The sequence below is a fragment of the Ctenopharyngodon idella genome, chromosome 7 (assembly GCF_019924925.1).
Source record: "Ctenopharyngodon idella isolate HZGC_01 chromosome 7, HZGC01, whole genome shotgun sequence".
Taxonomy (NCBI): Eukaryota; Metazoa; Chordata; class Actinopteri; order Cypriniformes; family Xenocyprididae; genus Ctenopharyngodon; species Ctenopharyngodon idella.
In genome coordinates this window covers 664,140-679,211 of record NC_067226.1, presented here as the reverse complement: position 1 = coordinate 679,211, position 15,072 = coordinate 664,140, and the positions used below count along the sequence as shown (strand labels likewise).

The following is a 15,072-nucleotide window of genomic DNA, read 5'->3' as shown; positions in this document are numbered from 1 at the left end:
TTGTCACCCTTTCTTATCCAAAGCTTCCACATCCTTAACTCTCATGCCAAAGATGAAGAGGTTCTCTTCTCCCGCCTCTTCAGCCATCTCCACATTAGCCCCATCCATGGTGCCGATGGTCAAAGCTCCATTCAGCATGAACTTCATGTTGCCTGTTCCAGAAGCTTCTGTTCCTGCTGTGGATATCTGCTCGGACAGGTCAGCCGCAGGGATGACTGTAAAAAGAGAGAAAGAAGCAAGCAGATTGAGAAGTGTGAGTGAATAAATAAGACAAGGAGCTGATCCAATAATAAAAGTTTGCATGCTACCTTTCTCAGCCAGTGTAACCCTGTAGTTCTCAAGGAAGATGACTTTCAGACGATCTCCCACCACACTATCATTGTTTACCACTTCTCCAATTGCCGTGATCAGTTTGATGATCATCTTAGCTGTGTGATACCCGGGGGCAGCCTTGAAGATGCATGATTTAACCAATTAGCATTCAGATTTTAGTAGAACAGATCGGACTGGTCAGTGAAGTGATCATTCTCACCTTTCCTCCAATCATAATTGTCCTTGGAGTCCAGGCCTTGTTAGGCTCCTTCTTGATGACTGATCAGACAAAATAGTAAAGTTAAGTACACAGCACACGTTTTACAAGAAAATACTATATCAGTCTTTCCACTTCAAAATATTATATTTAATTTAATGTTACTTGCCGTTTCTTTGTAATTATTTGTGAAATTTACTAGCAATTTCTGAGTGAAGATTGTTTCAAAGTAAATCCTACACCAAATGTTTTTCGGTGTAGGCTATCTTGGGAAAGGAATACTTTCTGAACAGTATACTGTATGCTGCCTACTAAAATAAAAATATGCTCCAGTAGCATGCTAGATATGCACTGGTTGGTTTCGAAGCTTGTAAAACTAGAGAAATATTTAGCTGTTTCAAGAGAAACTTACGGTTGTAGAGGGTGATGATGTGCAGACAGTTTAACAGCTGCCTTTTGTATTCATGGATCCTCTTCACTTGGACATCAAACAAGGAGTTTGGGTTAATCTTTACCTTATATTGTTCCTCTAGATGCACTGCGAATTTCATTTTATTCTCCTGAAAGCAACAAAGCAATTGATATACCATGTAATGTTCATCATTCTCATATAGAATGATTTTTGCACTAAATTTCACTTTGAAAGTGGATTCTGTCTCACCTGTTTGACTTTGGCAATGTCTCGAATTAAAGCATCATCATCCACAAATTTCAAGAGTTTCTTCAGCTGGCCCAGGTCGTGGATGTAGTCCTCTCCAATTCTCTAACGATTAACATAAGACAACGATTTTTTTGGTCAATAATGACTCTTGATTGGCTTTCGAGGGCTTGGAATACAACTTACAAAAAGCTGCAGTCCGTAACTTTTTTTGGTTAAAAATGATCCAAAATCAATTTGTGAGCAAGTACATAACCAGCCAGTTTTCAAAACTATCTCCTTACCTTAGTCTGATTCACAACGGTAAACTTGTAATAATGTTTTATAATATGGGTAAATGGGTTTCCGCAGGAAATTCAAGCATGCAGCCGTTCGTCTTTGCGTCATTACGTCACCTCTGTTTACATGAAGAAGGAGTCCCAGCTAGTAGGCTATATGGCATGTGAGATGCTGCTGGTAGCAGATCATTTATAGCCTTTTCTCACAGCAGCTGGAATAATTAGGGCCCGAGCACTGATGGTGTGAGGTGTAGCATCTGAATTGATCAAACACACAATTGTAAAATTTACTCTTTCAACCCTTCACCCATGAAGACTCCGTAATGTCTGCCCCCCCCCCAGTAGTTGTGTACAGTGTGGTCTTGGAAATTAATTACATCTTAGTTTAATCATTTTAATCGCTCAGGATTAGTTATAACATATGCTTGAATGCGGGATGTAATGCGAGATTAATACATACTATATATTTTTAACGCATTAACTCACAACGATATTATGTATCTCTCACGACTTTTTATCCCGCATTGAAGCATATATTGGGAGTTTAATTTTTTAATGTTAATGTTAATGTTAATTATATAATTAATTATATAATGTTCGTCGTACGGTGATACAAGCAGGGTAATTTCTTCGTAGATTATAAAACAGCAACTTGGAAAACAGACAAAACAGAAAAGGTAAGAAGCGATATTTGAAAAAAGAGCATATTAATCTAATAGCCGCAGACCAAAGTGGAACTAAGTTTACCCTGCGCCACGTGATTTCCGATTCTTGTGAAAAAGGCTAATAGACATATTCATGCTCTTTTTTTTTTTTTTTTTTTTTTTTCGCTCAGTAAAGCACATTCCACAAACAATGCAGTCATACTGTACGTTTACTAGCAATATAACACCAATTAAAGCTGCAAGCAGTGATGAAAGGGACCTCGCACCCCTGCTCACCGCCACCCGGTGGGCTTAGGAAAACAGTGAACAGTGGGCGACATGCATGTAAGCGAGTAAATGCAGGAGAATTACGGCAAAGTCATTTCAAAGTGCCACAATTCCTGCTGCCAGCAGGTGGCGCTTTGACCGTAACTGAATATTGCGATGTACGTGTATTCAGGTCAGGACTATTATCAAATATGTGAAGTTTGGAGCAGATTGGACATTGCATGCCTGAGTTACAACAACTTCCGTTAATCGCATACATTAGCACTTAGTCAAGTGTTTCATGATTTAACTTGTTTCTAGTATGTTTGGTACTTCGTGGCATATTGAAATGTGTTTTTGGGAGTGAATTACAGTGTAAAGCATGCCATTTCCTGTTGCCAGCAGGTGGCGCTATGACTAACTGAATATTGGCATATAGATGTCTTCAGGCCAGGACTCTTATCACACATGTGAAGTTTGGGGCAGATCGGACACTGTATGCCTTAAGTTACAACAGCATCCTCCTTCATGGCGAAACATTAGATTTTGTCAGGCCGCCACGGACACGCCCTTCAACGAAAACTCAAGATCTTTGCAATTTAATGTCACTAAGGCCTTAAGATTAGACTGACCATATATGATGTGGTTCTGGCTAAATCTCCATGAGGAGGTAATCACAATGTAAAACATGACATTTCCTGTTGCCCGCAGGTGGTGCTATGACTGTCACTGAATATTGCCATGTAGATGTCTTCAGGCCAGGACTATTATCGAACATGTAAAGTTTAGGGCAGATGCAACATTGTATACCCGAGTTACAACAACTTCCTCTTTCATGGCAAAACATCGAAGTTTGTCAGTCCGCCACAGACACGTTCTTCGGCGAAAACTCTAGATCTTCGCAATTTAACGTTGTAAAGGCCTTTAGATTAGACTGACCCAATATGACGTTGATCTTATTAAAGCTGTAGGAGGAGTTCATTAAAGTACGACGTATGGGAATGGCAAAAACTGCACAAATTTTGCAAAGTTAATTAAAAATATCTGACTTCCTTTTGGTTTTTAGATTTTTTTTAGATTTATACTTTTTTGTAGGGATTGGGCTGTTACATGTGTGTACCGAATTTTATACCTGTACGTGAAACGTAGCGTGAGGGGCACTTTGTTGAAATTTTGTAGGTGGCGCTATCGAGCCATTTTGCCTCGACTAATTCAGATACCCATAACAGACCTCATTGGACCTAACAACTTTCGTGCTCTAAGTTATATGGTGGCTCAACTGGAAGTCAGCGATTACTGGTTGTTCGAAAAACGCATGCTCTTGACATACTCCTCCTAGGCGATTAATCCGATCACCACCAAACTCGGTCAGCATGAAGTCAAGACATTGATGATGCTAAATCGATGCTAAATTGCAAGCAGATTTTTGATATCTCAAACGGTTTGGCCGTGGCAAGGCAACAAATTTATCTCGAGAAAAGGGGAACAGGAAATGTTACAACTTCTGCATACATTAATTGATTTTGATACAAAATTCATTGTACAAGGCTGATCACGTGAATATGACTATTGTAAGTCAAAGTTACAGCGCCACCAACTGGCAGCAGGAAGTGTGTTACTTTCAATATGCTTTGAGATCACCCTCTTATTTTTACCCGATTTGGCAACGCATCAAACTTTAATATTCGTTTTAATGATTGAGCCTAAAGAAAACAATAGGGTCTTCGCCCATTAAAGGGCTTGGGCCCTAATAATAATAATCCTTAGGGGATCAAGAGAGCCCTGCGCCACCAGTGGCTTGGGCCCTAATAATCCTAAAGAAAACAATAGAGCCTTCGCCCTTTGGGCTTGGGCCCTAGTAATAATCCTTAGGGGACCAAGAGGGTCCTACGCCACCAGTGGCTTGGGCCCTAATAAGAAACGGAGCAATTCCAATAGGGTCCTCGCACCACCGGTGCTCGGGCCCAAAATATAGAACATTTTTTCACAAGACCAGCGCGCTAATCCACAAAAAACTGATATATGTAAACTAGACTGTCATAAAACTTTGAACGGCAGGCACTGACGTCACTGCCATGACACGATAGGCTGAGAGGTGCCACACGTGATCCAAGTTGGCCGTTACGCTTTCTCCAATGGTAAGAGATACAGACCCTCTCATCTCCCTATAATAATACAATTTCTGCCCAAACCTCACACGTCTGATAAGAATCCTAGCCTGAAGACATCTACATGTAAATATTCAGTTAGTCATAGCGCCATCTGCTGGCAACAGGAAATGGCATGCTTTACACTGTAATTCACTCCCTGAAAGACATTTAAATATGCCATGAAGTACCAAACATGCTAGAAACATGTTAAATCATGCAACACTTGGCTAAGTGCTAATGTATGCGATTAACGCCACAAAAGTTGTTGTAACTCAGGCATACAATGTCCAATCTGCCCCAAACTTCACATGTTTGAAAAGAGTCCTGCCCTGAACTCATCTACATGACGATATTCAGTTATAGTAATAGCGCCACCCACTGGCAACAGGAAGTGTGGCAAATACAAATCACTGACATAGTCCTCCTATATTTATATACTTAAATGCATATTGCCCACCGTGCTCTGTTTTCCTTGCGAGAGCCCTTTCATTGCTGCTTGCAGCTTTAATCAAACTTGTCATTTTGATGGTGGATTGTAATCCAGAAATGACCAAATAACAATCATCAGTGACAACTGGAGATTAACCCGTAGTCAAAAACAAAAGACTTCGGACTGCGGAGTGGCTACAGAAATTGAAATCTAGAGGTAACGCTAATACACACTAAATACACATAGTCACGCAATGCTGATGTTAACATTAACAATTTGAGAACAAAGTATAACAATAATAATAATTTGCACAGTTTGACGTGATCCAAGCTAAGCGATCGTTAGATTTAATCACCATTGGCAGCGCGATTGTAATGCTTTTTTTCTCAGTTGGTCAGAACAGAAGTGGCAGACATGTTACTTACATGTTCCCTTTCGAAAGGGAACTTCAACTCTGCGTTGATTACGCAATGGGGAACGTCACACGTGACCCGGTGTCTGAACGCAAACTATCCAACAACTCCAATCCCTATTGGCCGGTGACAGCCTATGACGTAATATGGCGCGACCCGGAGTATAAAGGAGCGCCTGGAGAAACAGTCAGCATCTCGTCGTCTTTCAGTCCTGTTCTGTCTGATCACGACTATATCGACTCCGGTAAGGGATTCTGCCTTACAAACGTTCAAGAGAGTGTGTTTATCCGTGTCCCAGGATATACACATTTTCTGGGCGTTTTCTGTCTGGAGAGGAGCGCGCATAGACAGTGCTTGAGGGCGCTGGCTGTTTGTTTTTCTGTTGTTTACTGTGAGCATCTCCCTATCGGGATGCTCCGTTCTCGTTTGGCACTCTTCCCGAGGGAAGAGTTGTCTGCATCTGTGCCTGGTGATTCTAGCCCCGTTTGTGCGAAGGCATAGCGGCGGCTGCAATCATAGGGCTCGCAGGTGAGCTCGTTGGGAAGTTTGAGAAAGTTGTATTCTCTCTCAACTCCCCCGGGGCTGACGAAGATGACTGGATGACGAGGACGTTCGTGTTCGACGTCATCGCGTCCGGCTACGAGCGCTCCTCTGGCTGTTGTGTATGACGGAGCTGCTGTGTTTTTGGGACGCGCTTTTCGGCGGCCGTGAGAGCGCGTTAAGAAAGGGGCCGTGTGCGGATGGCTCGACGAGCGGTTTCTTTCTGTCCATGAATACTGCAGCTTCCATGACTCTCCATTCCTTTCTGATCTCCGCATTTGAGATCGGGAGGGCATGGAAAAACCCCTAGCCATCAAGATTTGTATCTGAACCCAGACAGATGGGAGGAGGAAGAATGGGCGATCGATTGTAAACACTGTTGCGTTTGTAATCGATTCCCCAGCTACATAGGGCAATTTATATCTACCCTCTCCTCTTCTTCTTTCACCTCCTGTATATATGTATATACAGTGGGTACGGAAAGTATTCAGACCCCCTTACATTTTTCACTCTTTGTTATATTGCAGCCATTTGCTAAAATCATTTAAGTTAATTTTTTTTCCTCATTAATGTACACACAGCACCCCATATTGACAGAAAAACACAGAATTGTTGACATTTTTTCAGATTTATTAAAAAAGAAAAACTGAAATATCACATGGTCCTAAGTATTCAGAGCCCTTTGCTGTGACACTCATATATTTAACTCAGGTGCTGTCCATTTCTTCTGATCATCCTTGAGATGGTTCTACACCTTTATTTGAGTCCAGCTGTGTTTGATTATACTGATTGGACTTGATTAGGAAAGCCACACACCTGTATATATAAGACCTTACAGCTCACAGTGCATGTCAGAGCAAATGAGAATCATGAGGTCAAAGGAACTGCCTGAAGAGCTCAGAGACAGAATTGTGGCAAGGCACAGATCTGGCCAAGGTTACAAAAAAATTTCTGCTGCACTTAAGGTTCCTAAGAGCACAGTGGCCTCCATAATCCTTAAATGGAAGATGTTTGGGACGACCAGAACCCTTCCTAGAGCTGGCCGTCTGGCCAAACTGAGCTATCGGGGGAGAAGAGCCTTGGTGAGAGAGATAAAGAACAACCCAAAGATCACTGTGGCTGAGCTCCAGAGATGCAGTCGGGAGATGGGAGAAAGTTGTAGAAAGTCAACCATCACTGCAGCCCTCCACCAGTCGGGGCTTTATGGCAGAGTGGCCCGACGGAAGCCTCTCCTCGGTGCAAGACACATGAAAAAACACCTGAAGGACTCCAAGATGGTGAGAAATAAGATTCTCTGGTCTGATGAGACCAAGATAGAACTTTTTGGCCTTAATTCTAAGCGGTATGTGTGGAGAAAACCAGGCACTGCTCATCACCTGTCCAATACAGTCCCAACAGTGAAGCATGGTGGTGGCAGCATCATGCTGTGGAGGTGTTTTTCAGCTGCAGGGACAGGACGACTGGTTGCAATCGAGGGAAAGATGAATGCGGCCAAGTACAGGGATATCCTGGACGAAAACCTTCTCCAGAGTGCTCAGGACCTCAGACTGGGCCGAAGGTTTACCTTCCAACAAGACAATGACCCTAAGCACACAGCTAAAATAATGAAGGAGTGGCTTCACAACAACTCCGTGACTGTTCTTGAATGGCCCAGCCAGAGCCCTGACTTAAACCCAATTGAGCATCTCTGGAGAGACCTAAAAATGGCTGTCCACCAACGTTTACCATCCAACCTGACAGAACTGGAGAGGATCTGCAAGGAGGAATGGCAGAGGATCCCCAAATCCAGGTGTGAAAAACTTGTTGCATCTTTCCCATAAAGACTCATGGCTGTATTAGTTCAAAAGGGTGCTTCTACTAAATACTGAGCAAAGGGTCTGAATACTTAGGACCATGTGATATTTCAGTTTTTCTTTTTTAAGAAATCTGCAAAAATGTCAACAATTCTGTGTTTTTCTGTCAATATGGGGTGCTGTGTGTACATTAATGAGGGAAAAAAAATGAACTTAAATGATTTTAGCAAATGGCTGCAATATAACAAAGAGTGAAAAATTTAAGGGGGTCTGAATACTTTCCGTACCCACTGTATATATATATGTGTGTATATATATATATATTTATATGCATGTGTATATATAAACATAAATCATGCTCAGATGCTTCTTATGGTCAGACTGATGGCCGGGCCCATAGTGATTATTTCTGTCAGCCCGCTATTTCTGTTTGATAGTGAGATGATCTTTTAGGCTTAAAAGAATCTTAGATTCCATCCTTTTACGTAAAAAGGAGCATTAGGAGTCTTCGGTCTTTGAGCCGCAGGAGGGTCTATATTTTATGTGTTTAAAATAAGACCTTATTTTCCTGTATAGTTTTCTGAGCATGTAGTCAGGAAAAAGTAGGGGTTTTTTGGGCAAACTGAAGTTGATAGACTGGCTAGAATATATATTGTGCAGGCCACAAAATGGCCGCCTTTTAGCCACCTGTTGTTTAGAGTAGCTTCTCATCTGCTGCTTTCTAGAGTAGTTTGAGTTAGCACTCGTCACTTCAGTTAGTATGTATGTTTAGGTCGGCCTTAATCGGCCGCCTGACATTGTTTGCTTGGAGCTTCGCTTTCTTTCTCTTATCCATGAGATTTGGAGGTGAAGCCCAGGCCTCACTAGGCCCGTAGCTTAGCGGCCAGGCTAGAGCCAGGTTAGGTGTGTTATTTACATATAACCCTATGTATACTATCCCTTGTCAGGTTGTATAGTTCCTAGTTCTGGCCTCCTCCCGAGGGAGTTGTTAGACTGTATGCCCATTATCCCCTTGTTATGTAGGTGCAATTGTTGAGTTTAACAGCTAGGTTGTAGACTGTTTTTAGACTTCCTGATGCTGTTATCTCAGGTGGTAGGCCCTTATCTTTGCGTAGATAAGTCATGCTGTGTGTGCTAGGCCCCACTTTCTAGAACTTTTATGCTATGGAAAATGTGTTTTTTCCTCTGAGCTACTTGTTTTCTTTAATCAAGTTTGAGTTGATGTTGCTAGTGTTTAGCATCCGTCCTCTATGGCTCAGTACAGTTTTGAGAATCTGTTGGGAGAAAATTATTTTCCTCTTTGGAAATAGCATATACATCAAAGCATTGTGTTTGCTTTAAAGTTCTAGACTTTTGCCCTACATTATATGTGAGCTTACTTATGCTGCCACAGGTTAGCACCTGATCTCATAATAGCAGGCTTTTTCACGTAGCCGCTATTGGTGACATTGGTGACCTAATATTCCTCATTAGTAGGTTTATTGGTGTTACTGAGTGCATCACCTGTTGGATTGCATACTCAGGGTAGTATAGAACCACTTTTTGAGGAAAGCTGGTTTCTATTAGCTCCCTTTTTGGTGATCTTGTTAAAAGCTATATTGCATATAACTTTGATTGTAGGCTCTTATGGTTAAATTAGCCTCCTTCTAGTTAGCAATTGTATTTCTAACAAGTGCTGTTAAGCTGATCATAGTTTGCTCACATAGTTTACATTCACGAGCTGAAGCCACGTGTCATTGGACACATGTTGGCACAGTTTGTGTTCTATTCTGCAAGCAGGCTGAGCGCCACTTGTTGCTGAGATTGTAGGCACCACAAGGCCTCCTTTTTAGCTGACATGTTGGCAGGATGCCTGGGAATCCAAGAACCCATACCACCATTGGTCCAACACCACCCATCGGCCACGCCCCACCTCTGTTGAGTAGGCCTTAAGAAGGCCTCTCGTGGAGTATGGCGGCGTAACATGCATTCCTTCTCTTAGTATTATGCATGAAAGGTTTTCCACTGAATGCATGGCCGGTTGGTTGGTATGGTCCTGGATTGGCTGATGCCATGTGTTTACATGTTGGCACAGTTGGTGTTTATATGGACAAACGGGCTGAACGCCGCTTGTTGCTGAGATTGTAGGCCCCATAAGGCCTCCTTTTTAGCTGACATGCTGACAGGAGGCTTGTGAATCCATTATCACCATCGGCCACACCCCACCTCTGTTGAGTAGGCCTTGAGCAGGCCTCTCGTGGAGTATGTGGCATAATATGCATTTCTTTATAGAAACTAAATCCTTGAATGCATGACCTGATGGTTGGTATGGTTATGGTAGCCACTTGCTGATGCCACGTGTTTACTAAGGTAGGCCTACCTCGGCCTCCGGTGTAACATGTGGAGTTCAGTTATGTACTCCTCTTGCTATGACAGTAACAAGGTGTTTTTATTTTGTATTTTGAGTGGCTGGCCCCTCAGGTTGATTATGGTAGTGAAACCTTACTAAGGTTTGGTTTAACCTACAGCTGCCTCCCTGACTCTGATTCTACTCTAGTTGAGCTAAGAGCCACCTAGCGCCTAGGGTGGATCTTTTGTGCTCTTAGAAACGGCCACGAGACTTACGCCGTGTGTCTTAAAGGTTGCTTTTTTGAACACACTGGTGTATGTTTGTGTATATTTCTCTGTGAGAATTATCTGTGTACACTTTCGTTGGCCAGAGGCCCAAGTAATAAATCCAACCTCCTTTTGTCTGGTTGTTTATCGTTCTTGGTGCCTAAACACTGCCACGAGCTGATGCCACGTGTCCATTGAGGTTATAGGCCCCTCCAGGCCTTCCTTAATACGTGTTGGCGTACGCTGTACTCCTCTTGCTTTAAAGAGTAAAAAGGTGTTTTTTTACTGAGTACACTGCTCACTGGATTGTGTTAGGACCTGTAGGCTGGTTTGTGCTCCCCTGTTTACAGGCGTTTAACGCACAGCCTCCTCAGTGCATTAATTAAGCACTGAGTAGATCCTAGGATGAGCGGATTATACTCCCCTCATTACGAGGGTTTATAGCATTCAGCTGATTTCTGCTCTCCAGGATGCCAGTCTCTACGCGGCCACTAGACTTACGCCATATGTTTTAGAGGTTGCTAGGCTCTATGGGCCGCCTTTTGAACATACTGGTGTATGTTCATCTATTTCTCTCTGAGAATTATCTGTATACACTTCTGGTTGGCCAGAGGCCCAGGTGATAAATCTAACCTATGGTTGGTTATTTATCGGTCTTGGTGCCTAAAACACTGCCACGAGCTGATGCCACGTGTCTGTTAAGGTTATAGGCCCATCCAGGCCTTCCTTAATACGTGTTGGCATACGTTGTACTCCTCTTGCTTTAAAGATTAAAAGGTGCTTTTACTGAGTACACTGCTCGTTGGATTGTGTTAGGTGGATTGTCATGCGGGCACTTTGCAGCCTCTTATGCTGCCATTGAAGTTGTCTGTCTGCTCCAGCAAGACAGGTGTTCAGAGTGGTCAAGTCAATATACTTCTGTTTCACATATAGCTACTATCATGCTGTAGGCCCCTCTTCGGCCTCCATGAGTATGTGCCCTTTGCATGGTCTACCTGTTAGGTAAGCTTTGTACTTCCCTTTTAGGGTTATGCTTGTAATAGTGCTTAGCTCCCAACGCTGATCATGGTGGTAGGCCTTAATCAGGCCTCCTCCTAAGATTCAGCCCTAGGCTGGTTTGTGCTCTCCTGTAGGAACAGGTGTTTAGCGCACAGCCTCCTCAGTGCGTTAATTAAGCGCTGAGTAGATCCTAGGACGAGCGGATTATACTCCCCTCAATACGAGGGTTCATAGCACTCAGCTGAGTTCTGCTCTCCAGGATGCCCATCTCTACACGTGGGTCTGAGCTGTTCCTGCCTTTCTGCAGTCACTCTTACCTGCTCTCTTCTATGAAGAATGCGTTATGGAGATACTGTACTCAGACAGGGTTGGCCAAGACCAAGTTTGTCCTATGACAGGCCAGGTCGGCTTCCCTGGTGGCATTGGGGGTGACTTCAGTTCCCCTCTAGTGACTGGCCGGGGTTCCCTTCGGTTCTCTGGCCACATTCCCTAAAAGGGACCACTTTCTCTTCGGAAAAGTTGGTTCCAGATGCCTTTAGCGGCCTTGGTAGGCCTTCTGCGGAAGGCCTTCTTGAGGCTCAGCTTGGGCTGTTGGCCATAGGAAATGCTGTCACTGACAGCCTGGTGTGACCCGAGGGTGAGTTGCTAAGCGTTTCCTTCGAAACTGCTTGACGTTTGTCAGCCATATTATTTGGCATGCACTCTCCTCAAGCATGGCGGCGTGGGTATATCGTTCCCCATTGCGTAATCAAGGCAGAGTTGAAGTTCCCTTTCGAAAGGGAACGTCTCAGGTTACGTATGTAACCATAGTTCCCTGAGAACCAGGGAACGAGACTCTGCGTTTCCTTGCCATGCTTCGGTCTGCCTGCCTGCAGAACAGTCCCTCAAGACGATAGATGCTGACTGTTTCTCCAGGCGCTCCTTTATACTCCGGGTCGCGCCATATTACGTCATAGGCTGTCACGGGCCAATAGGGATTGGAGTTGTTGGATAGTTTCCTTTCAGACACCGGGTCATGTGTGACGTTCCCCATTGCGTAATCAACGCAGAGTCTCGTTCCCTGGTTCTCAGGGAACTATGGTTACATAAGTAACCTGAGACGTTCAGATGACATTTTCCGATGAAAATTCTTATTTTGGTCATACTTCCAAGACATAGAATCTGTGATTCCGAAGTACCACACAGATGTGGTGACTGACAGCAAACATTAGATTCATCCGCGCTGAGGAGCCGTGCCGATGCACAACCCACGTAAAGATAATTCCGCAAATAACTGCATTTGCAGGTTTCAAACATAGATGGCAACAAAGAGGCAAAACTTACGGACTGCAGCTTTAACTACGGTGATGGTACTTTTTGTTAGTTCTCTCAGTATTGCCCCCTACCTCTTTATACATGTAATAATAACAGTTTTTTTGTTTCAGCAATGTTTCTTACCTCAGCGATAACCTCAGCAAGTCCAGGGTTACACATGACAAGCCAGCGACGAGGTGTGATACCATTGGTCTTGTTCTGAAACTTCTGTGGGTCCACATCATAGAAGTCCTTAAAACTGTTGACAGAATCAACGGCACCAAATTAGATATGGTTTTTGAGCCGTAAACATCTGTGAGTTATTCACCAGGACTAATTTTGAGGCAATTTGATAGAAATAAATTAAGAGACAAGACAAGAGATTGTGAAATAAACTATATTTAGAATTACATATAGTAGATATATAGTATGTGTCAATATAATTAAACAGTGATCTTAAATGGTATTTGGACATTTAATATGCAAATGTATAAATATCCTGAAAATAGCATCACAGTTTCCACAAAAATATTAAGCAGCACAACTGTTTTCAACATTGATAATATAAGAAATGTTTCTTGAGCAGCAAATCTGCATATTAGAATGATTTCTGAAGGATCATGTAACACTGAAGACTGCAGTAATGATGCAGAAAATTCAGCTTTGCCATCACAGGAATAAATTACATCAAAATATATTAAAACAGAAAACAGTTGTTTTGAATTGCAATAATATTTCACAATATATTACTGTTTTTACTATATTTTTGATTAATTTATTGCAGTCTTGATGAGCATAGGAGACTACTTTCATAATCATTAAAATCTTTTCAATTAAAAATTAAAAACTCAACTTTTGAACAGTATTATATATTTTTAAATGTGGCTTAAGTGTCCACATACTTTTTGGGGCTACTATGTATTCTAATATAAAAAAAAGTTAGGAGACATACACAGTGTCTTTAATAATGTCAGAGTGGATTTGTGCCACGCCATTAACTGCGTGAGAACCAACGATGCAAAGATGGGCCATGTTGATCTTCTTCTGACTTCCTTCTTCAACGAGAGACATGCGTCTCAAACGGTCATGATCACCAGGGTAGAGCGCAGATATCCGCTAAGAAACAGGACAGAAACTGAAAGGTCAAAACAGAGTGAAAAATACATGGGAAGTTACTTTTCTTCATCTGAGATTTACTGGATGCTGAGTCATGCAGAGCAGAGGAGTTTGTTTATATAACCTCACAGCACAATTTATTCCTTATTTGGAGTCAACACAGTCCTACAGAGTTACAGATCTCCCAACCTTCAAGTGAAAGTGAAAGTAACGTGGCATGTAGCCAAGTATGGTGTCCCATACTCAGAATTTGTGCTCTGCATTTATCCCATCCTAGTGCACACACACAGCAGTGAGCAGTGAGCACACACACACACACACACAGCAGTGAGCAGTGAAAACACACACACACACACACATAAAACAATTCCTGCTGGTACTGAGACTCCACAACCTTTGGATTACAAGTTCGACTCTCTAACCATTAGGCCACGACTGCCCCTCAAAAAACATTCATTTATTTATTTATTCTTATCAACAATAAAGTTCAAATGCAATGTTCCATGAAGAGAATGTCTGTTCCCTGACCTCCAGGTGACGTCGGTTAATCTCGTAGATGATCTCTAAGTGACGGGGCAGAAGGTTTTGGAACAGGTCGACAGGCCAGCGTTCCAACGCCTCTGGTAAGACAGTGTGGTTAGTATATGCGCAAGTATGCACAGTGATGTCCCACGCCTGAGAAGAAAAAGAGAATGACAGAAAGTCACAGGAGAGTGAGAGAGAAAGAGAAATTAGTTGAGGTAGAGGAGTACAACATTATGATGTTGGTCAATGGGCAAATTTTCATTCTAGAAATCAGTAAATTTTAACTTTATATGTCTTGTAACGCTTTACAATAAGGTTTCAAGGCTTCCTACTTCCTGCTTAGCTACTGTTTGAACGCTCTTGCTTACTGCGCCGTGCTTTGCTCTATCGCTTTTATATTTTATCTCCTAATTTTAACTACAGCAAATCAGCACAGTGCTCAAACGACAAAGCTTGGCACCAACGCTAAAAGTAGAAACTTTTGTGACTGGAAGATTACTACAAAAAAGGGAAATTTTTATCCGACCAGCCTCCCACTGACAGCAGCCATCTACATTCCAGAGAAGGGAAAACACAGCTGCCTACATTCAAAAGGATTAGAAAGAAAATGCCTCTTCTGGTTGAAGAATCTACCTGCTGCACAAACTGCTACAGACTTCTACAAAGGATTGCAGTTCTTGAAACAAGATTACTTTCAGGACTACCAAACCAGACAAAACACACAACAGAGCTTCATCATGGATGACCTCAGCAAACAGCCAGTGAGTCCCATGAATCCAGTGCTCCTAAACAGGCCATACTGAGTGTAGAGAAACAAGCCATAACTGATCAAAACACTAATC

General features: G+C 42.6%; 1 protein-coding gene across 1 annotated transcript in view; it reads right to left on the bottom strand.

Moving 5' to 3' along the window:
• The window catches only part of pygmb (phosphorylase, glycogen, muscle b), a 61,317-nt gene that overhangs the window by 4,845 nt on the left and 41,400 nt on the right, over positions 1 to 15,072 (bottom strand). Inside the window, exons 10-17 of the mRNA XM_051900702.1 lie at positions 14,234 to 14,380; positions 13,542 to 13,705; positions 12,734 to 12,848; positions 1,191 to 1,292; positions 942 to 1,089; positions 533 to 591; positions 309 to 450; positions 8 to 215 (exon numbers count right to left, since the gene is read on the bottom strand). Of these exons, the coding sequence (XP_051756662.1) occupies positions 8 to 215; positions 309 to 450; positions 533 to 591; positions 942 to 1,089; positions 1,191 to 1,292; positions 12,734 to 12,848; positions 13,542 to 13,705; positions 14,234 to 14,380 (1,085 nt within the window). The remainder of the gene's footprint in view (positions 1 to 7; positions 216 to 308; positions 451 to 532; positions 592 to 941; positions 1,090 to 1,190; positions 1,293 to 12,733; positions 12,849 to 13,541; positions 13,706 to 14,233; positions 14,381 to 15,072) is intronic.